Source organism: Passer domesticus, chromosome 5 (genome assembly GCF_036417665.1).
Source record: "Passer domesticus isolate bPasDom1 chromosome 5, bPasDom1.hap1, whole genome shotgun sequence".
Lineage (NCBI taxonomy): Eukaryota > Metazoa > Chordata > Aves > Passeriformes > Passeridae > Passer > Passer domesticus.
In genome coordinates, this window is record NC_087478.1 from 38,196,862 (window position 1) to 38,224,003 (window position 27,142).

The 27,142-nt window shown below is 35.6% G+C and overlaps 1 protein-coding gene across 4 annotated transcripts in view; it reads right to left on the bottom strand.

Annotated features, from left to right (window-relative positions):
• PPFIA2 (PTPRF interacting protein alpha 2) overlaps nucleotides 1-27,142 on the bottom strand; it is a 284,919-nt gene that overhangs the window by 91,431 nt on the left and 166,346 nt on the right. For all 4 annotated transcript variants that reach the window (XM_064419615.1, XM_064419614.1, XM_064419617.1 and 1 more), the window contains 3 exons: nucleotides 23,060-23,161; nucleotides 12,989-13,153; nucleotides 3,118-3,192 (listed from right to left, as the gene is read on the bottom strand). In XM_064419615.1, the coding sequence (XP_064275685.1) occupies nucleotides 3,118-3,192; nucleotides 12,989-13,153; nucleotides 23,060-23,161 (342 nt within the window). The remainder of the gene's footprint in view (nucleotides 1-3,117; nucleotides 3,193-12,988; nucleotides 13,154-23,059; nucleotides 23,162-27,142) is intronic.

The following is a 27,142-nucleotide window of genomic DNA, read 5'->3' on the forward strand; positions in this document are numbered from 1 at the left end:
GAAAAGTATTCACAGAAGAACACTATTATACTACTGAGCTTTGTTATAGGATGTCCCACTTGCCTCTTGTCTAATTGCTAACTGCAAATTATAACCCTCAGCAAGAAAACTATTTGAAGAGACCATAGGTTATATGGAAGAAGATGAGAACCAGCATAATTTTAAAAGCACCTAAGGGGTAAGAAAATGTAGCTATGCTTTACAGTAATTTTAATTAAACACAGAAGGGAAATTTCTCCAAAAATTGTTAACAGTATCTTCTATTCATCTTGTCCGCCACAGATAATGATCAGGACGTCTCCAGTTGTGAACTAGTAATGGCTTTGAGTGTAAGCAGAAATGGAAAAAAAATGCAGGATGAACATGGAATTTTATTACTGCAGTTATCTTGCCCCTGTCTGCACAAAAACTTACTAACAGTGATTCAGTTTGCTGCTATGTACAATGGCCCCCTCCACAACCACTAATCAGTTGCAGCAAAATAAAATATATAGTCAAATAACCTTTTCCCCTAGGAAAACATATATTTAAAGAATTTTTAATCCACTCTTTAATAAAATATAAGCTTTAATAAAATATAAGCTCATAAGATGAAAACCCTTCTCTATTACCCTTGGGTAACTACATGTAAACATTAGCTACACAAGCTGAGCTCCCCCAACAGGTCCAAATGCCCACCCCAATTTCTCTGGAGTTGAGAGTTCAAGGTGTGTTACTACCCAATATTAAGTGCTTTGCAAGACTCTGTTAGCAACTAGAGCTGAAATCAGCTTTGCCAGTTACAGATGATTTCACTCCCTTTGTTATGTATGTAATATGCCACAAAGACTCTTAAATGAGAGCTTATTTACCACCTAATGGTGGAAAACCGCAGTTGCTCTCTCCCAGTTTTGGGGCTCTTTTAATATAAGAACATTTTCAATAAGTACTCAGGACTGTCTGCAGTTTCTCACTGTTGCTGTGTCAGAGCCACAACCACAAGCTTTCAAGAAGAAGGAATATATTAACATATATATTTCTGCTACTTTTTATCTGCTATTTTCATATACCTAAACATAATTTGTTAAGTCAGGGAACCAATTTACTGTCATCATTTTATGTTTAGATATAGTCCTGAATATATTACACTCTTAGAATAAGTATGAGAAAATGCATATGAAAAAACTACTAATTCTCCTGGGAGAACAGTCACCAACACAGTACTACCAAAATTACTAAAAACCATATATTCAATTCCTCTAGAAACTTAGCCCACTTATTTTCATATATAGTAGAATAAATTTTTAAAATGCTTTATTGCCTGTGTATTCACTGTGGAATTTAGCATAAAACTAGACTTAAACACTGCAGTTCTCTAATTAACTTAATCTTACTCAAATAACTAATTGTGTGAAAATTATCTGAACTCTTGTTCAAATGCATAACTGTTTGAAAATAATCTGCTTGTTCTCTTCCATATCTCCTCCCATTTCACTCTTTTTTCATTATTATTTAATTGAATGTCAGCTTTAACAGTCCCTCATAGGAAACTGGAATAGCAATATTCAGATTGTGTTAATGGTCATGTCATGCTTGACTGATTCAGCATCCTTCTAAATGTCTTCAGTGTCATGTAGACACAAACATTGTTCAACATTTCTAATGATTTGGGGCAAGAAAAGCTATGGAAGTCCTATTTAAATTTAATTTCATTGTGCATGCGTTTATTCCTTACTGTCAAAAAAGTTTCACTAAATTTTTAAAATTCCAGATAACAAGGCAATTCTCTGAAGACCTGGTCCTATGGCCCGTGAAGTGAACTTGGATTCAATTGGATGATGAGCAGGAGGGATTGGAGGAGTGTAATGCATCTCACTCGGCTTGATTGAGCAAAAGGACTGCTTGCTATTTAATAAATGCTAGTGCAAATAACAGAACACACAACATGGGGTAACTATATCATTTGAACACGAATTTTCTGGGTCCTTCTGAAAGAAGAGTCTTTTTTTTCTACAGATAAAGAGAGCCAAAGGATGAATCAAAATATCATATCAATAGGTTTATAGTTTATCATACTTATAAAAAAGTACTAATACCTTAATTGATGATCCTGCTTTTAAGAACTAACTTTAAGAAACTAGCTTTTTCAGTTTAAATTAGTTAAAAATACTTCAGGAGTCCCTACTTTACATTATCACACATTATTCTGAATTATAGGTATTCCACTTTTTAAGAATTGTTTGGTGTTTGGTAGCATTTGAAGTTGTCTGTGGCTTCTTTCAGTCTTAATCCTGAACAAAATGACACCAGAAAATGGTGATAACCCAAAATAGTTTTAATTCAACTTGCTTATCTGGCTTATTTTTAACAGCATTAAAAGTACATTTCAGGTGAGTTCAGAACACGAGGGGAATGGTAAAATCACCAGCAGACTCCATTTTTTATATTATCTGGCCTCAAAAGCACCTCTCTAGGGTGCAAACTTTCTTTCTATATATATGTAGTGTACAGCTATTCAATACAAACAGGTTTTACTCTTCACCCTTTCAAACAAAAGAGAACAGTCTGCAAACAGGAAAAAATCTCTCTTGTCCAAGTTCACAGTAGTTACATGGCACCAGAGTACACCATGATACACTGCAGTTAAAAGGGAAGAGACAAACCTACATTTCACAGTCATCCATAATCCTTCCTCCATCAATGTTAACATTTATATAATGAGAATATAGACATATGTGTGTGTTATAACTTAATTTTATAGTGAAATGGAAATTCAGGTTATTGAATTCTTTATAGTATCTGACATATTTGTTGGTTCACTCTTTTTTCAAGTCCAATAAGAAATCTGGGAATCTGTTACTAGCTCTTGGATTTTGGCTTGCTCACAAGGGAAGAGAAGGAGGGAATAAATCACTAAAGAGAAGGTTGTATTAATCTTACAATCACCTTAAACAAGACTCACTGAGAAGCTTACTCAGAATGTAATTTTTCTTTGATTTTATTTCATTTTGGTTTTGTTTCTTTGTGGGTTTTTTTTGTATTCTTGGGGGTTTTCTAACAGTTTTGAAGAAAGGGAACACATGGGACAGAGTATTAGAGAAATTTAATCTCAAAAGGGGAGAAAGTGTTTTATGTTACCTCCTGGTTAGCAGCAGCTAGTTCTTCTTCCAGTGCAGAGACTCTTTCTAAAGAAACCCTCAGTCGTTCCCTTACCTAGAAGAAAAATCAAAATATGTGCAGTAACGTAATTTCTATTAGTCTTTAAAGATTATATAATCTGCCATATGCTCTACTGTATGCCCTGCCACTTCATTTGCAGGCATGTGTGTTGCACCCTTTCATGAGACATACTGTGTAGCAAACATTTAAACCTAACTATAGGAAAACTTAACCCATTAAAATAGGTGTCAAACTTTAAATGCCACACTGCTGTTCCACAGTCTGCTTGTAATTTTATGGAATACACAGCAAATGAAAATATTTTAAGACCACATTAGGCATAAAAATAAAACTTTCGTAAACATCTTTTACAGAAGATAAATAAAAAACCATTTTCAGGTGTTTTAAGTTCACTCCATGGAAGATAAGTAATCAGTTAATAGCAACTGAATGCAATAAATTCATTGAAAAATAACTTGTAACATTGCCTTCAGGCCCATATACTAAAGATATTTTATATCATCATGCATTTGTTTCAGCTTTGCAAAAAGTCATAAACAATGTATACTCTCATAAGCAGAAAATTCCTCTGTGTTTGCACCAGTTTCATAAGTAACCTATTCTTTTCCAAAGATGATTACAATCTCAATTATTATTATTACCAGTATTTTAATTACTGCTAATTATTGATTATTAATAGTTAATACTAAATTAATACTAAGTGTGTCTGAAGACACAATCACAGCTGATTTGAGTGCTCTGGCTCAGTGTCAGCTCATGTAGCTGATGTAACCTGATGTAGCTGCAGTCTCCCAGTACAACCAAAGGCAAGTCAGACCTGAAGTGACCTCCAGTGCTCTGTGTGACTCTCTCCTGACTGTTAAGGGACCCTGTGACTATCCTAATCTACAGAATTTCATTAGGCATCTCACATTAAATGAGTCTGTAACCTGGCTAATCAGTCAACACTCAAGGTACACTTCTTTACATGTTCCAGCTACCCCGCAGCTATGCTGTTCCAGCTGCTGATGCACAGATGTTTAAGGCCATTAGCAATGTTTGCTGGGTAAGGTAGAATACTCTATTAGACCAAGAGATGTAGCTGGAAAACAAAGCAAAACAAAATCAGTCTTTCATTTACAAAGAAACGTGACACATTTTCATCCTTGACAAATACAGGAGATCCCTAAAAGTGTTGTATGTGTCCTAATGCTTTCATATTTTTTTCCAGTGGTAGCTCTTAGTCTAATACATATTACCTTTCCTTACAGACTTCATTTTCATTTACTACTGATAGAAATGAGATTTTGAAAACAGATCACTATATCCCAAGAACGGATTAGACTTTAGTAGATCAAAATTAGTTAGCAAGACTATAACAGCACATTCAATTGACTTTAAAACTGACTAAATCTAAAGATGAAATACACATACAGGAAATGAACACTTAAAAATAAAACTCTTCACCCTTTCTAACAAATGCAAATATTGTTTTTATGCAGTACTTTGAGGCTTTTGTTCCTCTTGACATGGCTTATTTAAAACAACTAGTGAGACGTGTAGACCTGTCTTCAAGAGGCCTGATTTTGACTTCTCTAACCACAATGGGAGCTGGTATATAACAACGGATTATCAAAAATCTGAGGTAAGTTAAAAAAAAAAAACATGGAAAAATTACAATCATATTTCTGGCTTCAAACCTTTTGGCTCTAAGTCCTGCATTGGGACAAGATGATTGAGAGAAAATTCACACACAGGCAGTTGTTAAAAATCAAAATAAAATACAATGAGTTGGCAACTTTAATAGAATTTTTTCTGAAACTTCCATGTATTCAAGCCCAAGTGTTTTATAAAGGAGAATGTGGTTTAAAAAAATACATTATAATATGTCTAACATTTACATTCACTTTGAATGATGCTAGAATTTTCAAACCAACTAGGCTAGATTACTGAGGATGTCACAGCTCTACAAGGAGCTGGAATCAGAAGAATTATGCTTAAACTTTACAACCTGTGGCACTGTGGAAATGAATCGTAGTGGGTTTTATACAGCCATTTTAGAGCTTGTAAACAACACTGCCTCTAAACAACAGACAATTTGGAGGCACTGTTTTTACATGGCACTTCAGCAAAACTAGGTAGAGAATTAATGTTTCTATTCTGACCATCAAGCTATTATATTTAAATACATTTCTTTTCATTCTTGGCCTATTGTCAACAACATTGAACATTACCAGTGTAAGACAGAGCAACAGCTGGAAGTTATTTCCTTTGTCCTGCCCTGCCTTATCTTACCTCACCTTCCTCCCACATACATAGCTAATACACTGCCTTTTTGTTATAATTACCTAAGCAAAATTGCAGTCTGATGGATCCTACTTGTTCTCGAAATCAAACAGTTGCTAAAGGAACTGAAAACAATTCTGCCTTGGCACAGAAAGTCTTTTTCCCTTTCATCTGACCAGTGAACAACACATTCAGATTCACATTTGCCATAGTGACATTGGAAAGGCTGCAACTAATTCTTCATTTTCAAACACAAATAACAGCTGTTAAAGTTGAGGGAAGTCTTTGATTCCATTAGTAAAAAAATAAAGAGTTATTTCAGCACTCTGATCTAAAGGAGAAATCTGCTGTAGTTTACAACCCAGAAGCTGCAACATTATTTCTCATTTTACATTTCTTTCTCAGTCATACACAAATGCATTACAAAGCAGTTTTACTGGATTCCATATTCAAATTTATGCTTACTGCAAAAAACAACAACAATAACAAAAAAAAAAAAAAAAAAACAAAAACAAAAAACCCCCAAAACAACAAAAAAAAAAAAAAAAAAAAAACAAACAAAAAAACCCAAAAAAAACCACCAAAAAACCAAAAAAACACCAAAACAAATAAAACCCAAACAGAACCATTCTAGTTTCTGAGAGATGCAGGAAAGGTTGTTCTGGGTTACCATCTTGTTAAAGAAAAAGAAACTGGAACAAATGCAAACTGTTTTTATTTGACCATTTTGTTTGGGATTTTTTTTTTCATATGATGAATGCCAATTAGTGATTGGCATACTGTTTTCTATTTTCTGGAAGTGACAGTAAGTGAGTAACTAGAGTTAATACGAATTATCTCAGTGAGATCATGTGTATCACTTCAGAAGTTACTCTGCTTAAATTTCATGTGATTCTTCAACGTATTTCTATTTTCTTGGGCATATGATAGAGCTTTACTAAAAAAGGTTTCACAAAGTAAGACTAATCAGATGTCAACCGATCTAACAGAAATGCTATCATAAACATTTTTAAAGGACAAATACCTGGAGAATAGAAGGCTCTAGGGAGAACTTACAGCACCTTCCAGTTTCTAAAGGGGCTTACAAGAGAGCTGGAGAGGGACTTTTTACAAGGGCAGGTAGTGACAGGACAAGGTGTGAGGGATTTAAACTGAAAGAGGACAGATTTAAATTAGATATTAGGAAGACATTTTTTACTGTGAAGGTGGTGAGACACTGGAACAGGTTGCCCAGGGAAGCTGCGGGTGCCCCATCCCTGGAAGTGTTCAAGGCCAGTTTGGATGGGCCCTAGAGCAACATGGTCCAGTGAGCAATATCCCTAACATGGCAGGGGGGTCAAAATGGGTGATTTTTAATTATTTCTTTTTAACCAAAACCATCTTGTGATTTTATGACTGTAATGTCATAGACACAGCAGAAAAGAGTTGCTCTCTCCATGTTAGAGGGTGTATACAACATATGACCAGATGACTGGTATTCTTCTGGCTTTTAAATGCAACCACATTATCTTTAAATGTAACATAGTCAATGTCATGTTAGCACTGCTGTCAGTGCAAAATATCACCCATCTTTCTCTGTCTCCTAGCAACTGCTTCCCACTTTTTTGCTTGCTGTCAAATTCTTTCTTCATTCTCTTCAGATCTGCAGCCCATACAGAGCTTTTTAAAAAACACTTGCACACTGGAATTTAATCACTTTTTTTTTCCCATGAACAGTCTATTGAATTACAGTTCTTCTAGTTACCTGCTGATGAATAAAAAGATAGTGACCATGCTGACACAGATAGGCTAATTTTTTTTGCAACAATATTAAGGACACTTTTCTTCCATTAATCTCAAGAGAACCAGTGGGTTTTTGATTCTTAGCTAAGACAGTATCATCTGGTAGCTGCTTTCCACTGTGAAGATCAACTGGACACTTTTCTTACAACACTGACCAAAAACTGCATTTGGAGAAGCTGCTTCTTTCTTCTTTCTAAATGCACATTTTAAAAGTTGAACCCAAAGTTTAAAGCAAAATAGGAAAAATGTCTGCAGGACAACAAACATGTGCAGCTAGATATTAGAAGCTAAATAGAACTATAGAAAGGCACAAGTAACATTTTGTTCTTCATGAATTGTATATAAGGACTATGTATTTCCTGACCTGATTCTAACCATGACATTAACATGAGCTCCTATTTTTCATTCAGCTCTAATGATTTCTAGGAAATATTGTCTTCACTTGCCCTTTTATAAACAATTCCATGTATATTCTCATATAATATCACAAAATATTTTGTAGTGCTGTCTTATATTAGTTTTACAACTATTCAATGCAGGAAAAAAAAACCTTCAACAAAGGTATGAGCTACTTAGCAGCAGTAAGAGAAGTGTTTGAGACCTGTAGCATTAAGAAGGACAGGGTGAATAATTGAAGGTAGGTTTCCACTCTATGACTACTGCTGCAAATTTCACCTGACTTATACAATAGCAAAGGTTATAAGAAATGTTGAGTCAGAATTTCATATTGGTCCTAGCCCAAATCACTCCTAAAATCTAGTGTTTAAAACTTCACATTTTTTTAACAATGCTCATTGTCTGTAAGATATAACCTAACCTTACACTTGGATAAAACAGTCTCTGAATTTAACTTCTCACATGATGAAAATTTAAAATTGCTACCAGAACTGCCCATATGCTTTGGTTTTTTATTTCTAAAAATGTTAGCATAATTAGATATTCAAATTTTTTTAAAAATATGTATAGCTTCTGTCAAATTAAATTTCTTAATAATAATAATAATAATAATAGTAATGAATACAGTTAGTGTGGTATCAATTTCATTTGCTGTAACACAACTTACCCAAGGAGACACAATGAGATTCTTCTGAAGGACACATGTAATGGTAAAAATTTCAAACCAAATTAGCTCTGCCATTATCCCCATGTGCTAAAGTGAAAATTCTCACAAAATACATCAAAAGTGCAAAAACAGTCTGTGAAGACTTTTTTTGGCACTTCTGAGATCTCATACGGATAATGGGGTAAGATTAAAAGCATACTCTTTCCACTCCCTACTTACTAGAAGGTACCTACTGGGCTCAGCCAAACAGGACTGGCTGTCTCACGTGGGAAGCTCATGACAAGCATTCATTCTCCAGGCTTGTGGCATGTGGATAACAAAAGGGATCCTGAAGGAGCTGTCAGACTCTGCACAAACTGCAACGACAGCCACGTTTTCGCAGAATAATGCACTCACAGCTGTGATCTATCTGCGGTGATCTGTCTTTTGGACAAATGGTGAAGGCAGAGCCCAGACTTCATGTAATAGATAAAAGGTCAATAGACTTTGAAATAAGGTATCACTCCTGATTCTTTTTATACTTAAGCAGGCCTGCCTAGAAACTGATATATTTTATTTTTCACCTTCCAATCTCTTAGTAGGTTTAATTGCATTTTCTTATACTAATGAGGAGAGTTTTGTAGTTCTTGTACTGCGCAAGTAGCAATCCTTTCATGATCAGTCAAGTTTTGTGGCAGAGCTTGTTACAACACATCAAGATGTTTTAGTGTAGGAAGTGAAAACATGAAAGAAAATTTGCATTTAGGAAGAATTTTAAGATTTTCTTCATACTTTTGTAAGTTTAAAGGGCAAAATTTCTCATGAAAATATTTTGTTATGCTTTTCCAAGAATAGCAACTACATTAATAGTTCTGGTGTCAACATTTTTTGTGAAGAAAAAAATTAAAGAAAAATTTGCATTATTCATTTGCAAAGGATCATGATATATTTCCAGTGCACTTTTGACAGTGTTTATTACTCTTTATCCATTAACCTACTTCAGCTTTGTGCACATTTTCTGAGAGGCCACTGTTTACTTTGCTGTTACATCAGTGTAACATAAATCATGTTTTTTTGCCTCAGTTTTGCTGTGAGATTCTGCCTGCAGGTCTCTGAGCACAGCAGAGACCTGTGTGAGTGAAGCATTACCCACAATACAGGAAGACATAAGTTAAAGGCAGTAGATTGACTCCATCCACAGATGCTAAGACTTGATTACTTTGTCATAGTAAGGCCTTTTTCAACTCTGCAAGTAGCACAAGTCAGGGAGATTCCTGATGAGAGAAAACTCACAAATTTTTTGTCCTTCTTCATGAAATATAGGTGTTATCCTGGGAAGATCCAGGAAAGTACAAGCTGGCCAATGTAGGGAAAGTTATAGAGTAAATCTTCCAGGAAGCATTTTCAGGCACATAAAGGACAAGATGGTGACTGGGGAGAGCCAGTATGGCCTTGTCAAAACCAAATGATATCTGGCTAACCTTACTGCCTTGTGTGATGAGAGGACTGGCTCTATGGATGAGGGGAGAACAGAGAATGGTTTTTGTCTTTACTGAGGTTTCCTGTAAGATCGTCCTTTTATCCCTAGAGAAACTGGTGAGATGTGGAGATTCCATGGTGCATCAGAAATGGACTGGACTGCAAGGTTCAGAGGTTAGTGACCAGTGAAATAAAGTCTGCGTGGCATTCTATTGCCACAAAAATGCATAATCCATAAGGGAATGAGACAGGATTCAGGAAAAGAAAGCAGTTTTGCAGAAAAGACCTAGTGGTGAAAAAGGCCAGCACACATTTTGGCCGGTGGGTTGGACGAAATGATTATTTCCCTCCAGACTTTTGAGGCTGCATTTGGTTTTGGGCTTTCTGGTAGAAGATATTGGCAGATTTCAATGAAGGCCCACCAAGCTGGCCATGAGCTGGAGCACACAGCATGTGAGGGAGGCTGAGAGAGCTGGGTCTGGTCAAAGTGCAGAAGGAAAAGTTTGTGGGAGATCTAACTGCTGTCTACAACCAGCTAACCAGAAGATGTGGAGGAAATAAAGCCAGATTCTTCTTGCAGATACGGAAAGGGAAGACCTTGCAGGACAAAAGGGAACCAGTTCAACACTCAACAACAGAAACTCCAGATAGGTATTATGGGAAAAAAATTACACTGAGGGTGGTGAAACACCAGAATAGGTTTTCTGCCTACAAATATTGAGAAGTCATTGGACAGCACCCTAAGCAACCTGAAACAGTTGGCCCTGCTTTGAGCAGGAGGTTGGGCCAGATGTCTCTGAGGAGCTACAACCCACATTGTTCTACTAGTGCCTGAAAAGTTTCAATGCATTTTTATAGGGGGATTGATATCTTATTTCTGAAGGGTCTGAAACAAATCTAACTTATATAATTTTTCTGTCACCATGCCGAACGTATGACTCACATGCCATAAAAAAATTTTAGCACATTTGGGTGCATGCAGTCATTTTTAATTTATTATTTTTAAATAAAAATCACCATAACGCTGACAATTTGTGAAAGTATTATATTATCAAGTATCTGGGTGATACATGCAACGTCTTTGATCCAATCCTTCCAGAGACACTGTAACAAAACCAAGTATTTTTATGTAGGATTTGTCCTTGAAAATAATGTGTGTTTGTTTTATAACAAATTATTTTAAAATAGTTTATTAAACTGTTTACTGGGCTTATCTCAGAATGTTTTACATTCTTATATAAATAATAGCTTTTTTATAGTAAAAATATGATTTATTGCAGCAAAATTAAAAAGGTTCCACACATAGGTAAACGGCATGTTGGAAAAAGCAATTTTCACCAACCAATTTTAAAACTTGTTTTATAATGGAACAAGCCTTCTGTTAATATGATTGCAGATGGTTGACTTTTCTGTCCTGAAAATTGTCATTACTACTGGGACGGGAATCAATTAGATACATAAGATGTCTACCTTTGTCATTCCAAAATTTTTTAACATGCTGAATACTGATTTTAATCTGTTGCATTTAAAATAAGAATAGCATTTTCAACAACCTAAGTCAAATTTTTCAATGACACAAGTCAAAATATTACATGTAGCTTCAATCTATTTCTGTACAATAGTTTTCAAAATGGGATGTAATATAAACTGCATACCACCAAAATACTAAAACATTCACAAAAGAAAGTGTGCAAGAGGTACACAACTGTTGAATAATCAGAATCTATTTCAAGTTTCGTTCTTACAGTTTCTCATACTTATCCAACACAATGTCAAAAAGTATAAAAGCTGGAGAACTCCCTACCCTAGTTTTATCGATATTTAAAGTGCTGGATAAAAGATCAAAGCTCAGAGCATAAACCCCATCAATCCTCAAAAGATCTTTTTAATAATACAGGACTTTTAAGGTCTTAATGACATCCAAAAGCTTATTACAGTGGCTAGAAGTCATTATATTTCCTTTTCTAGATTTTCTTTAAAGATGCTTTCATGATATCTGAGTAGAACATATAATCCAAAAGATACACCTAAACACATAATAAGTTTTTATTTGGTCTAAGTTCCTTAAATTTATTCAGCTTTGAACCTGATAGTCAGCCTAGTATGACTCATAACCCACAAAAGTGTCTCATCTTTTCATTACCAATGCGATATATAATGTTATATATCTACAGCAACATCATTAAGTGAAGTCAACTTTCTGAGTATATTTCTGAAAGTTAAATTTGTTACTGTGAGACCATTAAAATGGTGCTGTACAATACAGCTCATCTGTGCAGTCAATGGTTTCAGATGCTGTTCTGTACAATGTCATCCCTGCTCACCCAGCCATCTCAAACAGAGAAGCAACTCAGCAGCAGCAATGAGCAAATCAGCCAAAACAGTCCCCACAAGGAATGAGGTTCTTTGCTCATGAGCCCTGTTTCTCACATGCTCCCTGCATGTGGAGTTTTGAGGCACTTACTAATTCAGATACATCACCTTCTTTTCACCTACATCAATCATTATTGTTTCTATACTTGAACTGAATTCCTGAATTCATGTATACAGTACTCAAGGTGCTAATTCATAGTTGTACAAAGTTTCATTCACTTTGAATACAGTCTTTCCAGCAGAGGATACATGAGGAATGCACGGGAAAGACCTTCTTCATTAGCATGATTTTATGCCGTTATTGTTGGTTTTTAACTTGATTCTGCAGGCCCTTCATCACCTCTGATAATGAAGAATGGACTATTTACTTTGGGTTATGCTACTTGTAAAGGGAACACTCTCCTTATGTAGCAAAAGCTAAAAAGATCTCTGAAATTTAGGAAGATTTCCTCTTAAAAGTAACTAAGAGCCAAGTTCCTTTATGTAGTTAGGAACATCTCATTCTTTCTCTCTATGTATTTTTAAAATTTGAGATATACCTACATTTTCATGGCCATAACTTAAAAGCACATTTTACACTGAATAAATCCCACAGGGTCATCATTATTTAGTGCTAAATAGGACAAGCATGTCTGATAGGCGTGAGATTTGCTTATTTTGAAAAGTAATTTCTATTGTCTACAAAAGATAGCTGAAGTGATCTCAAGTGCATTACAGCCATTGGTGACACCTTCTTACCATCTATATTTCTCTGGACACCTGTAAACACTCTAAGTACAGGATTTATTCCAAGGAGCAAACAAACTGTACTGTTGCTCTGCTGCATCATAAAGCACGACTAGGCAAGTTAAAGAATGTATTCAGTAAGTTTTTTTTTCCATACTGTACCTTTTCATCCAAAGCCTTGTGGTGCTCAAACAGAGATTTCAAAGCTTTGAGGACCTCAACTTCACTGGAAACTCCTGAGGGAGACTGTGCTTGCCGTTTCACCACCGTCATCCTCAGGGACCTTTCGTGTCTCGAGACAAGGCACTCCAAATGCTCCAGTAACAGCTATTGGATTTGAAATAAAAAGTTGTTAATTTCTGGGCCCCTAAATGCCACAGAAATTCTAACTACAAAGTGCATGATACCACACAGCAATTTTCCTGGCAACTTCATTGTAGGAGAGATTGCTGGAACTATTAGCAATATTTCATGTTTCTAAACTAGGGAAAATAAATGGAAAAATAGAAGATCCACTCATGATTTCACTTAAAACTCTGCTATAAAAAGCAAGAACAACAAATCATTAAGCATAGGGTCACTATTTTACTAAATTAATTACATATTTATCTATAATTTGTGATAGTAATTGATGAGTATTGACAGCCAAATAAGCAAAGACAGTCTAAAGAATCATGCAAAAAATATTAAATAAGTTTACAATTAATTCAGCCTAACTGTAATATATTTTCAATTTATCTTGAAAGCACTTAACAAAATATGTAGGAGTGAACAGTCTATTTTACTAGATTTTTAAGTCTATTAATTAGAACTGTCATAGCTAATGGTGCTCGTCACTAGCACATGCTTTAAAATATTGTCTCTGTTCTATTAAAAATGCAACAAAAACCAGAGAAGTCCATAAAACATCTGTAAAATAGACCATAAATAACATTTAAAAACATATGATATTTAGTTTCCATTGATACTCTGAGGTTAAAGAAAAAATTTAAATGGTATGTTGATGTTGTACAGAAAATTCCTCATTTGTCTATACATTCATAGGGCTACCATTGCTGTTTTTAGTGCCTGAACATTAAAGAGAATTGGTTAGCTGTAAGGTTAAATCAGGGTAGCTAAATTCATGGATCAGAATGCATGTTAAACATATTGTAATTGCAACAAACAATTATATCTAAGTCATTGAACTGGAAATCTGAAAGTTACATGGACAATTGTTTAATATTTCTCCTTTCATGTGGTTCTTAATATAGCTACTATTAGTAAATGTATTTATTTATCTGTAATCTACAGTTATTCTCAGTTACATAATGGTTTTTATTCTTACATTAATTACTAGACATGGTTATATGTTGATAATAAGTCAGATTAAGAATGATTATGGTTTGGTGTCCTCTTTGTTTAAAAAATGCTTCTCATGTCTGGATTTGCACCTGGTTATTATGCTACAATATATTCTTCTCAAAAAGTACCGAAAGAATATGTGAACAATGTTAATACAACAAGAGTTATAATGACTCCCTGCAATTCAAGAAAGGAAGGTCATTTCTGAATCCAACTCATGGCCTGTATTTATCAAAAGCAAATGAACAAGAAATCACAAGCTTTCTCATCCCTGAAGGGCTAACAGCAGATATAGGTGGATTTTTAATGATTTTGGGCAGTCCAAAATAGCACACAAATTTGAAGAGACCTCTTAATGATAGAGCCATCAAGAATTCAGTGTGGGGCTGTGGGAAGTTTGCATAGTAAATAAGATCAGAATATTGCCCAAACATTTACAGAGTATTTCTGTTCATAGTAGTACTTAAATAAATAATTAACTGCTATCATAAATAGAACTGAATTGCTGAATTTTGATCTAAATTCTCGTATTGTCATGGCTTTTCTAGGCCATGTAGTTTATCTGGGAGAAAGCTGGAGGAAAGTAAGTCAATAGCTGATTTCTAATTTTCAATCTACTCTCTGTCCTGCCTCTTGAAAGAATCTTTGAGGGTGCAATATTTCCTTCTCTGTGCAGCCTAACTCTGACCCACTCCATAGCCCTGGGGTAGCCAGAATCTGACTCTGATCCACTCTGTGCACTTAGATTTGCCCACAGTCATTCCCACCTCCTGGCTGATTCTGTTAGAGCCTAGCTTGTCCTGATCGGTTCTCTTTATGCAGAAATTTTTCACTGTACCATAGCTGCGTCTGGATGTTTCTAAATCCAGCCAAAAGGCTACAGTTTTCTGAAGAAATTGGGAAGAAAGGGAAGACATTGATCCACAGCTGAGTTTTTAGTATGGCTTTTCCTTCCATAGGTCTGTAGTTGTCTAATGCTCAAACTTACACCCACTAAACCAGTCCAGGGTAACAAAACCTTAAAACCTAAAAAATCTCTTTTTTGGCCTAACTGAGCTAATATGGTAAATTTGGTGTCCTACTACCCTAAATCACATATCTTGCAGACAAATGCTGTGATGGTCAGGGATGTCTGAGAGCCTGTATGTGAGACTAAGTTGGAAAGGAAAATGAGAAAATCCAGTTTAGGAGAGAAGAAAAGTGATGGTGACATGGAAAAATATGCCAGAAAGAATTACACATAATCTATAGCAGAGAGATAAATAAGGAACACACAAAAAAACCTTCTAAAATACATCCAGAAGCTCATTTTGAACTGGTTCACACTGACAATCCCAATAGGGAATGTGAAGTCAGCACAGACAGAAAACAAGAAACTTGCTAAGCAAAAGCAGAATGGAGATCAAAGAGTGATGAAGAGACAAAACAAGTTAAACAAGGTTTACAAGTATTGGAATTGAGCAGAGTGGTGGGAACTCAGGATTTCTAATGGGGTGACTGTGGAGGAGTTTGCAATTTGAGATGAACAGTACAGCACTCCAGCCTTTTGCAGAGCTACTGATAACATATTTAGGTTACCTTACTGACATGTTAGAAACAGGCATAATACATAATACTAAACTAGTGACAATCACCCATTTAACATACACAAAAGCTAAGTTAGTTTTTTAACTGAGAAGTACTATTTCAGATGAGAAAAAGACATATTCCAATGTCTGCATACATTTCACAGTTGTTACATAAACAAGTGCAAAATGCTGTGTTGCCTATTTTGCTGTATATACATTGCCACAGCTGTGTCAAAAGACCCATGGAGACCTAAACCAGTGCTTGTGAGCATTTCATACCTTTTCTTTCTGTTCCTATTTACTCAAGCAGTTGCAGTCACTCATTCTTCTGGAAACTACCTCTGAACACTGGAATTTTCCTTACCATCAGCTCTAGGAATGCTCAAAAAGGCATGCTAACATAGGTTTCTTGTTTGTAAAAATTTCTTATTTTTGCTTTTCAACAAAAATCTTGATTTCTTCAAAAATTCTATGAGCACTGTTAACTGCAAAACGAGCTGATCAGGGAATACTATTAACCACGTCTCTTTGTGAAACATTACTCCCAGTTCTGCTGAAAGGGAAAAAAAACCTAAGGGCATAGGACATCTGATTGTGACTGAGAACCTGATAGCAAATGCTTGCCCCCTGCTCTGATGAAATGCTAGATTCACAGAATAACAGAATTGTTTAGGCTGGAAAAAACAAAGATCATCAAGTCCCAACATTAACCCAGCACTACCAAGTCCTCCACTAAACAAAGTACCCAAGCGCCACATCTACACATCTTTTAAATACCTCCAGGGATGGCAACCCTACCATTTCCCTGGAGGAGCAGGGCAGCCTGTTCCAATGCTGGATCCAATCACCAAGACCATCTTCCTGGTGAAGAAATCTTCCCTAAAGCCTAACCTAAACTTCTCCTCGTGTAACTTGAGACTATTTCCTTCTGTACTATCACTTGTTACCTGACAAGGGAGAAGGGGCTGACCCCCACCTGACCTGCAGGTGTAGGGAGTGATAAGGTCTCCACTGAGCCTCCTTTTCTCCAGGCTAAACACCCCCAGCTTCCTCAGCTGGTCTTTGTAAGACTCGTGCTTCAGACCCTTCACCAGTTTTGTTGCAATACTTTGGACAAATAACAATAGCTGCTGTTTTATTCAACTTTTACCCAATTCCAATTATATTAAAAAAGGGGTAATTATATTAAAAAAAATCTTCCCTGCTTCCCTGGCAAGTGGAAATGTCAACAACACGGACAGAATTATGAAGTGTCTCAGGGCTACAATGATGGGGGAAGGGAATATAAACATAAAAGATTGACATTGAAGATGATAGTGTGTACAACCAATGTTTAAAGTCTGAAGGAAACCACAATAACTTGTGGGCATGCTGAGAATTTTCCTCCACATATGTAGTTCAATAATTAATATTCCAAATAGTTGTGAGAATAAGATTTCACATTGAAATAACATTTTAATGATAATGGTAATTCATTTAAACTGCAAAAGAATTGTTAGAAACAGCTTTAGGGATTTCAGTAAGTTGCAACCAAACTCTGGCATTAATAGTGATCATGGGCTGCTGAGCATTTTCTGCTCCCTCACACTGTCAAACTGTTACAGTTGTCAAGCATTGAGAGGGACAGGCAGCTTGCAGAGAAAAGAAGATGAAGATCAACAGCAGCAGGTAGGACAGAATCACCCACGCATCATTGCCATGCTTTTCCTACTGGAAAGCATAAGCTTGACAATGAATTATGAAATAATCTGACAAGTGATTTTTATGCTGGGCAAATTTTATGATGCTCAAGATGCCGTGATGATAATCGTATATTATGTAAATAGGATAATTTCTGGAACTCTGGACTTTTTATAAGCATAAAAAATATATAAAAATAATAATTTAAAGACTGAAAAGTGCTCTAGTGCATATTTTTAAAATGAATGTAGCATCTTTAAAGTATTTGTTAGAAGTAAATGAACATGAAAGGAGAATTTTTTAGAATATACCTAGCTTCCTCTATTTCTCAAATCACTTATAAAACAATCATGGAAGTGATGCATGGTTAGATTTTATGGTACAAACTACATTGGTGTAGATTATCACCTGCTCTGCTCTACTACACCATACCATCATGACTACATGGACACTGATTTACCTATAGAAAATGAAAGAAGGTAAAACACTCATTTTTAGGAATGATGGCTCAATAAGTTGAAATTAGTGTGACTCAGCAGAGTTTGCTATTACAGGACCTGTATTTTAATCAATATAAAACATTTTATCTTAACTTACATTATTTTCAGAATACTTGTTTGTAGAAAAAGTTCACAGCAGGATAATAAATGGAGACATTAAAGAACCAGTGAACGGTAATGGAGAGAAAAGGAGAGTCATGAATAATTAAATACCATGAAGAAAACATAGAAGGAAAGACTTTTACTGAAATGAGACAGACTTAGCTTAGAGGAATGAGTTAACCCTCTTAAGAAGAAAATTCTCTATTGAGGTTCAGCTCAGAATTTCTCACCAGTGCAAGAAAAACTGAATTTTCTTTCAGTCTATATTTAGAATTCCCATTGTTCAGTGAATCTCCATCTCCGCTGAGAGCAGAGAAGATAAAATAAGTAGACATGGGGTTGAAGACTATCTCTAAAATCAGTCACAAAATCAATTATTTTCTTCAGCATTGTTCCACAGTGATGGAAACCACTTTTCACCTGTGGTCAGGTGGTGTGACCTCCAACAGCTACACTGGTAAATTAACACTGAAAATTTTTCTGTGAAAAAATAAAGTTGCAGCCCAGCTACTGCAGTGTGTCCCATGTCAGTCCTTCTGTACAGAAACCAAAATGCAAGCAACCCAAAACCTTAATAAAATCACACCCATGTGAAACCAAGGTATGAAAGAAAATGTAATGACTGGATGATACAAAGTAACAGGAAGTAAAGGGGTTTTATAGGAATAATGAATAGAAATATAATAACTATTATCTAAGAACACATAGTTATAAAAAACCACATAGTTGTTGAATAACTATATATTACATTTACTATCTGTTGTTGCACTACTTTCTGACAGAAGTTTTCTTTTTTTAAAGAAGAGACAAGAATCTACAAGACAGTTATTAATGTTGAGGCAATGATATATATTGTTACTTATTGAATTAATGCTTTGCTATTTGCAGAATTTTAGGAGACAGACACACATCTTCATGTGTACACTGTTTTTAGACAGTAAGACTCATGTTTAAAAAAGAAATAGAGTATTGGATTAATTTTCAGCACCTATGGAACTGATTTAATTAAAAGGACTATGAGAAAATTAGCTAAAATAGGTGAAATTGCACTTTAAAATATATTCTTAGAGTTTCTCAATACAGTAGAAGGGAATTTGAATCATAAAATATAGGGTTAAGTCCTGATCTACAGGTATAATGAGACTGCAACGCATAATTGAAGATGTTTCACAAACCATTCAATAAGAAATGGAGACAAAAAAATACTAATAAAATTAGATATAACTCAGCCTTGTTCACTTTAATGAGTATTTCGTCTCCTAGGGCATGAAGCAAAAAAACATTAATGACACTGTCTGTTACTGCTGTTTAATTTATGTACACAGGTATAATTATTTTTGTTTCTAAGCTGTCAGAACTAAAATATTTCAGACCAATTTGTGTAAAAAAATTATGCTTTATGTAAAAAGCACATGTATGTGTCTGGTACTTTTTGCTGTTGTAGGGAAAAATCCATAATCAGATTAATCAATAGCAGTAGCGTAGCATATTTTTTTCAGCTACCAAACTAACCCCCAAATTTTCTCATAATAGTACTCTGATGTAATAAGATAATCCTATGCATTTTTTCCTACTTTTAAAGAATACAGACTGAGACAAAAAAAATTTTCATTTTAATTTAAATGCTAAAGTAGTGTTATTTTGTAATTTCCATTAAATAACATGCTAGACCACACAGACTTATCTTCCAGCTTCAGAAAAGATGCTATCTTTCTACATGCTATAGGTGATCATTCTATCTAGAGAATATCCAGAGAAATAACTGTAAGAATTTGTATTAAGATATTTTGGTATCTGTTTTCAAAGTCCCATAGAATGGTCTTCCAGAGAGAACCTGTCTGTCTTCCCATCAGCAACGCCACGCAATCAGCGTTGCCACACTTTCTACTTTTCCTCGTGTATTGATAAATTGAGTTGCCAGCTTTGTTCTTAACATGAAAATATTTCTACTGTAATATGTCAGAAAAAGTTAATTATCATAGGCAGCAAAAATACACATTCAACAGCAAATGCCTAAGAATGCTGCTAGAAGGACTGAATAGCAACTTGATTAACTATTGGGGTAAGATTTAGTTTGTGGTATTTTGGCTAAGATCTGAAGTGTACGTGTCCCAAAGGATGTAAATCCATCATGGTCTCTCTCTAATACGTCTTACCATCAAGGTCTACTACTACAGCTTGGCATAGAGTGGGAAATCAGGATGTGAAATCAGTTTTGTGTTTTGTTTATGTGATGAGCAAAATACGTGTGAGGCTGTTGCCAGAAAATAAAGAAACACATAGGTGGGGGTCTAGAGTAAATAAAATACTGCCAGTTAGTTATAACTGAATATGTGAACGGGACCTAGAAGGCCGGTGTGCACTCAGGACCTGACAGAATTGTCATTTTCATTCCTTTCTGCTGATATTCAGTTTGAAGCAGGACAAATCAAACAATATCATTTTTGTTGTTATCCCAAGGAGAGAAAAGGTTCGATTAAATAATCCAGAAGCTGCAATTTGGAACTGAGCATCTTCATATAAAAGCAGCAGGAAGTGCCACTTGGAACAAAGTAGTTGTCATGAGTAGTTCCACTATATGTGGCTGTGCATGAGTGTGTCCTGAAGGGTCAGGTGAGCCTCATTAAAGTAGCCAAGCTAGGGCTGGCTAAAGTGTGAACATTAGAGGGATGGATGAAAGATGCATTAGTTGGACTAAATTTATATATGAGAAAAGACATTTAATTTTCTCACTGTGGAAGTGTATCAGTGGTCTTCCAAATATTATTGTTTTACTACAATCCTTGCTAAATGAAAAGAAAAAATTTGGAGCAATTTTTTCCCTTACAAAATATTAATGCTGTTTTGCATTAATAGTACCATAAATTTCAGTTTGCATAAGTGCCTCTTTATAGGCACTGCCTTCCCAATGACTGCTGCTGGAAATCTCATCACTACCACATCACTGAGACTGTGTTGAAAACAACAGCTTTGCATCTAAAATACTCATCTTTCCTATCAAAGGAGTGTCCCTACAGAAGACAGCATGAGTATTACAGCTAGCGCTGGGATATGTTGTAGTATATGGTAGCTTAACGCCTGGCAAGAACATAAATATGACATGACGGGATAATAACTTATTAATGAAAATGCTAGAGGTCAGGGTAAGGAATGTCTGCATTTTTTCTATCTTCTTCCCCATTAATATTTGGACTCTGTCTTCCCCTTGTTTGCTGTAACATCTCCTGCATTCCCTATATTTTTTTTTCATAGCCTAAACATTTTGATCTCTAGCTTCATCCTCATTTTGAAAACACACTGTTAGCATTTACTAATTTTAACTGTAAGGACTTGCAAGGATTATAACACTGTAACTCCCATTTGTTGATATTAGTTCTCCTGGAAAATCTCTTACCCCGATTTTTCTTTTATGCAGCACAAAAAACATAGGAATGGATGATCTTTAAGCTTCTTGCTCTGCAAAGAAACTGCCTATGACAGAGATCAGTCTGACTTAGGAGATGACTTGCAGTTGAGTCATCTTTCTTTTCTCTCACAGTTCTTTGACAAGACTATCTTAGGCTACTCGGCTGTCTTGGAATTTTTGCTAAACTGCACTGCTTATATCAGACCCACATAGGTATTGGTGCACTGCAGTTTTAACACACTAAGGCTGATGTTCAGTGGACTTTGGAGTGAAATGGATAAAGCATTTTTTTTTTATTAAATACGAAAACAGTACACATGAGGGAGTTACTGATTATTTAAGCAGCTATAGAAAGTCTTCAGACCTTTCTCCAGCTGACATGATTTGCTAAACCTGGAAAATGCAGTGCAATTCCTACACGTTTCTCAACATTAATTAATGGGAGAAAAAGTAGGTCTCACCTATACCTCCCATAAGATTTTCCACACCAACACCTCTAAGAACTTTGTGCTAAATGTGATAATCTCCTGAACATCCAGGAAAGCACAGAGGTAGATGGGTCAACTTTGCTTCTTTCTAGGCATCCATTTCAACTGTCCTTGAATTTCTGAACTCTATGGCACTCTATGGTGCTATAGATGGGAAGACGAAAGCAGGGAGAAAGGCTCTCTCAGGTCTTTTAACATATATATTGTTAGAGTCTCTTCAAAATACAAATCACATTAGACAAAGAAGAGATGTTAGCTGAGCACCCAAAGTGCTATTAGCTTATTAAGAAGAGGAAAATGGGAAAAGTTACACAGATCACAGAACAAAATATGGATATGAGAAGTCATCCTTGATGTTCAACCTCCGAGATCTATTTTGTATGTTCACTACCAGCCTGACTCCCACCTGATCTGGGACTACTCCATCTCTTTTCTCACACTTTTCTACAAACACCATAAAGTCTCCTCTGCTACCCTCTAGATCAATTCTGCCTTTGCCTAGACAACTTCATATGCAAATTATTTTATTCTGAAAACAATTCTGTCCATCATTTGAGAATTTTCAGAAGGCGCTGTATCATATATTCTTGTTCCCAGACAGAATAGTATTTCTGATTGAAGCAGAACATGATAAATTTCAGGATTGAACCTCCAGTCCGTCCCCCCACAGTTGTATGGCAAATGACTTTTACTTCAAGGGTCACAAGGCTGCATGTAGACTAAACAATAGGCCGCCTCTGGTTTGTGTGGCAGCCTCCATCTCATCCTTATTCAGATCGAATCCAAGGCACAAGGCAAAACTGGTTGTCTGTTGTAACCTTGTCTTTTGCCTTGATTAGAGATGAGGACATGCGCAGACTACTCAGGCTTGGAAGGCTGCATCAGTCCCTTGCTTTAAAAGACATTTAAATTGAATGACCTTACCATGTTACATATTAAATCTCCTGTAATTGTAACTGCTTGCAATATGGCTAACACTCATTTCCTTCAGGACTGTAGCATGGTAGATATGTCCTGCGACTTAGAATCTCCTTCACTCATGAAAATGCTGGATTTTTGTCTTCTTATTCATACAAAGGAAGATCTAGATTTATATGTAAGTTTAAACACACGTGATATCCAGAAAAGGTCTGCTGTGTACTTACTCTTGTGTTGTTTCTTTCAGCTTTTAGTTCTGAAATCTCTTCCTCTTTTTCAAGCAGCTGTTCCCTGCATGCATTTAATTCTTTAGTCAGTGCAGCAAATTCCTGTAGAATAAAATTATATAGGAAGTTACTCAAGATGTAAACACTAGAATAATCAAATCCATGTGCATTCTAGAGTTTGAAGATTTAAATAATACTTAGAAATCAACAACACAAACTAAAATAGCCTATGGAAGCTTCAGCATCTACTAAAATAATTTCAAATCAAGACATAGCTAATAAAAGGTAACTACTGATTTAAATTTAGAAACAAAAGAAGATTCAAAATGATGGCAACATCCCCCATACAGAAGCTATCACAGCAGAAGAAGAACAGAACTGGCCAATTTCATACCAACAGAGACACATTTCACATTTCACACATAAGGAGGTTCAACTCAACATACCCACTTAGGAGCATTCTTGCCACTCCAAAAGGCAGCCTTTGCAATATGGCATGTGAGAAGAAAGTTAAGGTATTCACTAAGCAAAATCTACCTAATGTCAGATTAACATAAGTAATATATGCGTTGTGAAAAAAATGCTCTACTCGATATTGAAGTTAACCATTAAAATGTATTCAGCTGTTATAGTGAAAGGCTGTGAAGACTCAGAACAATAGTTGGAACGAATTTCCTGTGAATCCACAACATAAAATAAAACTGAATTTTAAGCTGTTCCTGATGTTAAGTTTCATGCATACAACTACTAGGTATTTGGAAAAACATTTTTTACTTGTCAAAACTTCTATTAAAATGTCTTGAATTGCTGTAATTCTTCAACAATACACATAAATTTTTATCTATACAAAGGGTAATTGTAGAGTTCTCATTAATTTTAATAAGGAAAAGTTTTCACTCCATATGTGTTTATTTTGACAGACATTAAGATATACTAAGCTGTAGTTGTTAATTTTATCCTTTATAGAAAAGAGATGCTACATATCTCACAGATACAGTAAGGTAAAGGATGAAAAGTCTTTAAGATTTGTGATCATGTTTTAAGAAAAAAAAATTGTCTTGAACAGCATTGCTGTTTAACAAAGATGCATACATATTTTTAAATACTAGGTTAATTTTAATTTTATCAGAGCAGTCAGTGTGTAAGAGCCCACCAGCCCACAAGTAAGTAGTTAATCTGCACTCCAAGAGAAAGCAGTTAAAAAAAACCCAAACATATCCAGGTGGTCTATCTTATCAGCCACTAAGGTGAAGCTGAGACTAAGTCTACTTACTTAAGAAAAAAGCTAGTAACGATATCTCAAAAGGGCTTGGTTTGCTGCTTCTCCTCAAGCTGTACAAAGCAGCTTTTATCTGAACTAAATAGGTGTTCAACAGAACTTTCGTGGGTATTCCTAGTCCCATTCTGGAACTGGAAGCACAGTAGACCTCCATGCAAATTGCATGATAAAAAGGAGAATGTTGTTCTGATAGCCTTCATGTATTTTATTTTAGACACTGGCTATTAATTACATGAACCATATAATGTTGTTTTGTGTCCTACCTTCTAATCAGTATTTGCTTCTTACATCCTAGTGGTCAGGTACATTTAATGTTACACAGTACACTTTGATGTTAAAACCCTTAGCTCAGCTTTGAAAATGAGATTTATATTGTAACACTCTTCCCTTGCCTTTCAAAAGTATAATTGAAACTTCTGTCTGTATGTCTTAAATTAGGATTCAAAAACTGCCAGACCAGCAGTGTTATTCTGTTCAGATTAAAAAAAAAAAAAAAATCTTCTGTCCTTAAGGTTATAGGTAATGTTACATACTGAACAAAAAATCATAGTTAATAAAAAGCTAATGATCTCAACTCACATTGAATCAGAATTTTGAAGCACAAATCTACACATGCACACATATTTCTCTACAGCCCTACAGGGTGAAGCCCTTGTTGCTAATTTACATGGATTAGTGTCTATAATACATTCAGAATCTCAGAATAAACTTTCAGTATAATCTATAAAGTATGTTGTGTCTGTTTATGTTTTCTCATTTCTTGGTATTGTTTCAGCTGGAATTAAAACAGACATTTTGGCATATGCTTGGGCATCCGGGTGGGTGACAGGTGGTGGAAAGGATAACAAATGTCATCTGTGACTACAGTTCAAGTTCTGAACTACAGTAAGGCAAACCAGTCTGGTGCCATGCATTTGCTGCTTTCCTTGTGAATAAACAAAGACATGTTTATCAAATTGCACATCTTTGTTGTGCCAAGGTAAGCCTGCTTACAGTACAATCTCTAATGCCTTGGTCAATATAATCTCAAATAACAAAGGAATGAAGTCCCTACTAGTTTGCTGAGCAGCATGGAGTTTATCCTAAGGGCAATTTTGTCTGGTCATCAGTGTAAGTTTTCCTTGCTTTTACTCAAATCATTACTCAAAATTCTGCTCCCAGAGAGTCCCATATCTAATATAATGTTCTTTCACCCTCTAAATATCTTCAGTTTATATTCATAATATCTATTAGCATCTACCTTAGCTGCGTCCACTGTTTGCTGTAACATCTCCTGTTTTAGGCTTTGTTACTTGAGGGGCCAACACTGTTCTTTCAAGCCGATTAATTATTCAGTTGTTGCTCCTGCTCTCTGAAATTTCTCTGTGCTTTTGACATACCTGCAGAGCAAGCACTTACAACAAGCAGTCACCTCTTCATATCTCTGGAACTCAAGTGGCCAACTTCATCAGAAGTACTAGAGACTGCTCATTCATCAAGAGCTTGGAATTCTCTGAGTTGAATGATGACAGAAAGAGGGCTTTATTCCTTGTGCTTATATCATAAGCCTTTTACAAGGAAAGTCTCAAAGTAAATGGAGTTTTCCCCAGAGCTTTACAAGTTATTATTTCTGTCACATCTGTTTTCATAAATTAATAGCTAACACCTTACAACTTCCAAATGGTAGTTCAAAAACTATATGTGAAACATATTTTTAAAAATAACTTATTTATCCAAGATTTCCCTACCAGCAATGCTCCAGGAAACATTTTCTCCCCCACAGGTTCTATGATAAGCAAAGCATATTTTTGTTTTAACATCACACCCAGTTATGCAATAAATGACATGTGATGATAATGACCTCTGCTCATGCAATTCCCTCATATATATATACAGGGATCAAGGGAATGCTGTCATCTGGAATTACTGTTTGCAGCAGAAATCTTGCATGGTCAGTGACCACGACAGTCAGGCATACTTTGGGAGCCCTGAAGGTAATATCTGTTGCATAACTAATAGGAGTTGACAGGCACAACTGCACTCTTAAAGCTCATATAGAAGTAGTATGGCAGTAAAGCTAATTAACAACTCAAGTGAATTAAAACTCTACGAAAATTATTCAGTTGATAGCGCTGGCTTTATACTATACCATGACATCAAGATGTTTGCAATTTTTTCAAGATAAATAATCTGAGAATGAGCATTGTTTCCTCATCTGAATAAACATTATCTCAGACCCTGACTTAACTGCTGCTTGTCTTCTTCTCTTAACACTTGGCTTATGAAATTAAGCTTTGAAAAGCAATTCAACAGAAATTTGTAGCCACTAAAAGGACCACTAGGAGTACCAATAAGCAAAACTCAAGGACTTCCCTGGTGAAGCAGCTGAAATACAGAAATAAAGTTGGAGCAGAAGCTGGAGGGTGCCTGAGAGAGTGAGATGCCATTGGGACAGGAAGGCTGGCAGCAGAATTGAGCAGGGGAGGCATCCTACAGCTCTCTTACCATGTCTCTAGGGGCTGGCTCAAGAAATCCTGCTGTCATTGTTTGTTGTTCCCAGGAAAAGCCTGCAAAGTTTTTTTTTTATGAACCTAATACACATAAATGTACATAACTAGTCTCCAAGTAGTGGGTATGCCACAGAAATTATGAGAACTTGTATCTCTGATGCTCAACTATTCATAACAGGATCCAGTCTAAATTGAGCTGAAGTGAAAACACAGTCTCATCATCCACACACACACAAAAAAAAAAAAAAATACAAAAAAACCCAAAAAACCCAACAAAAACCAAAAAACCAAACCAAACCAACAAACAAACAAGTT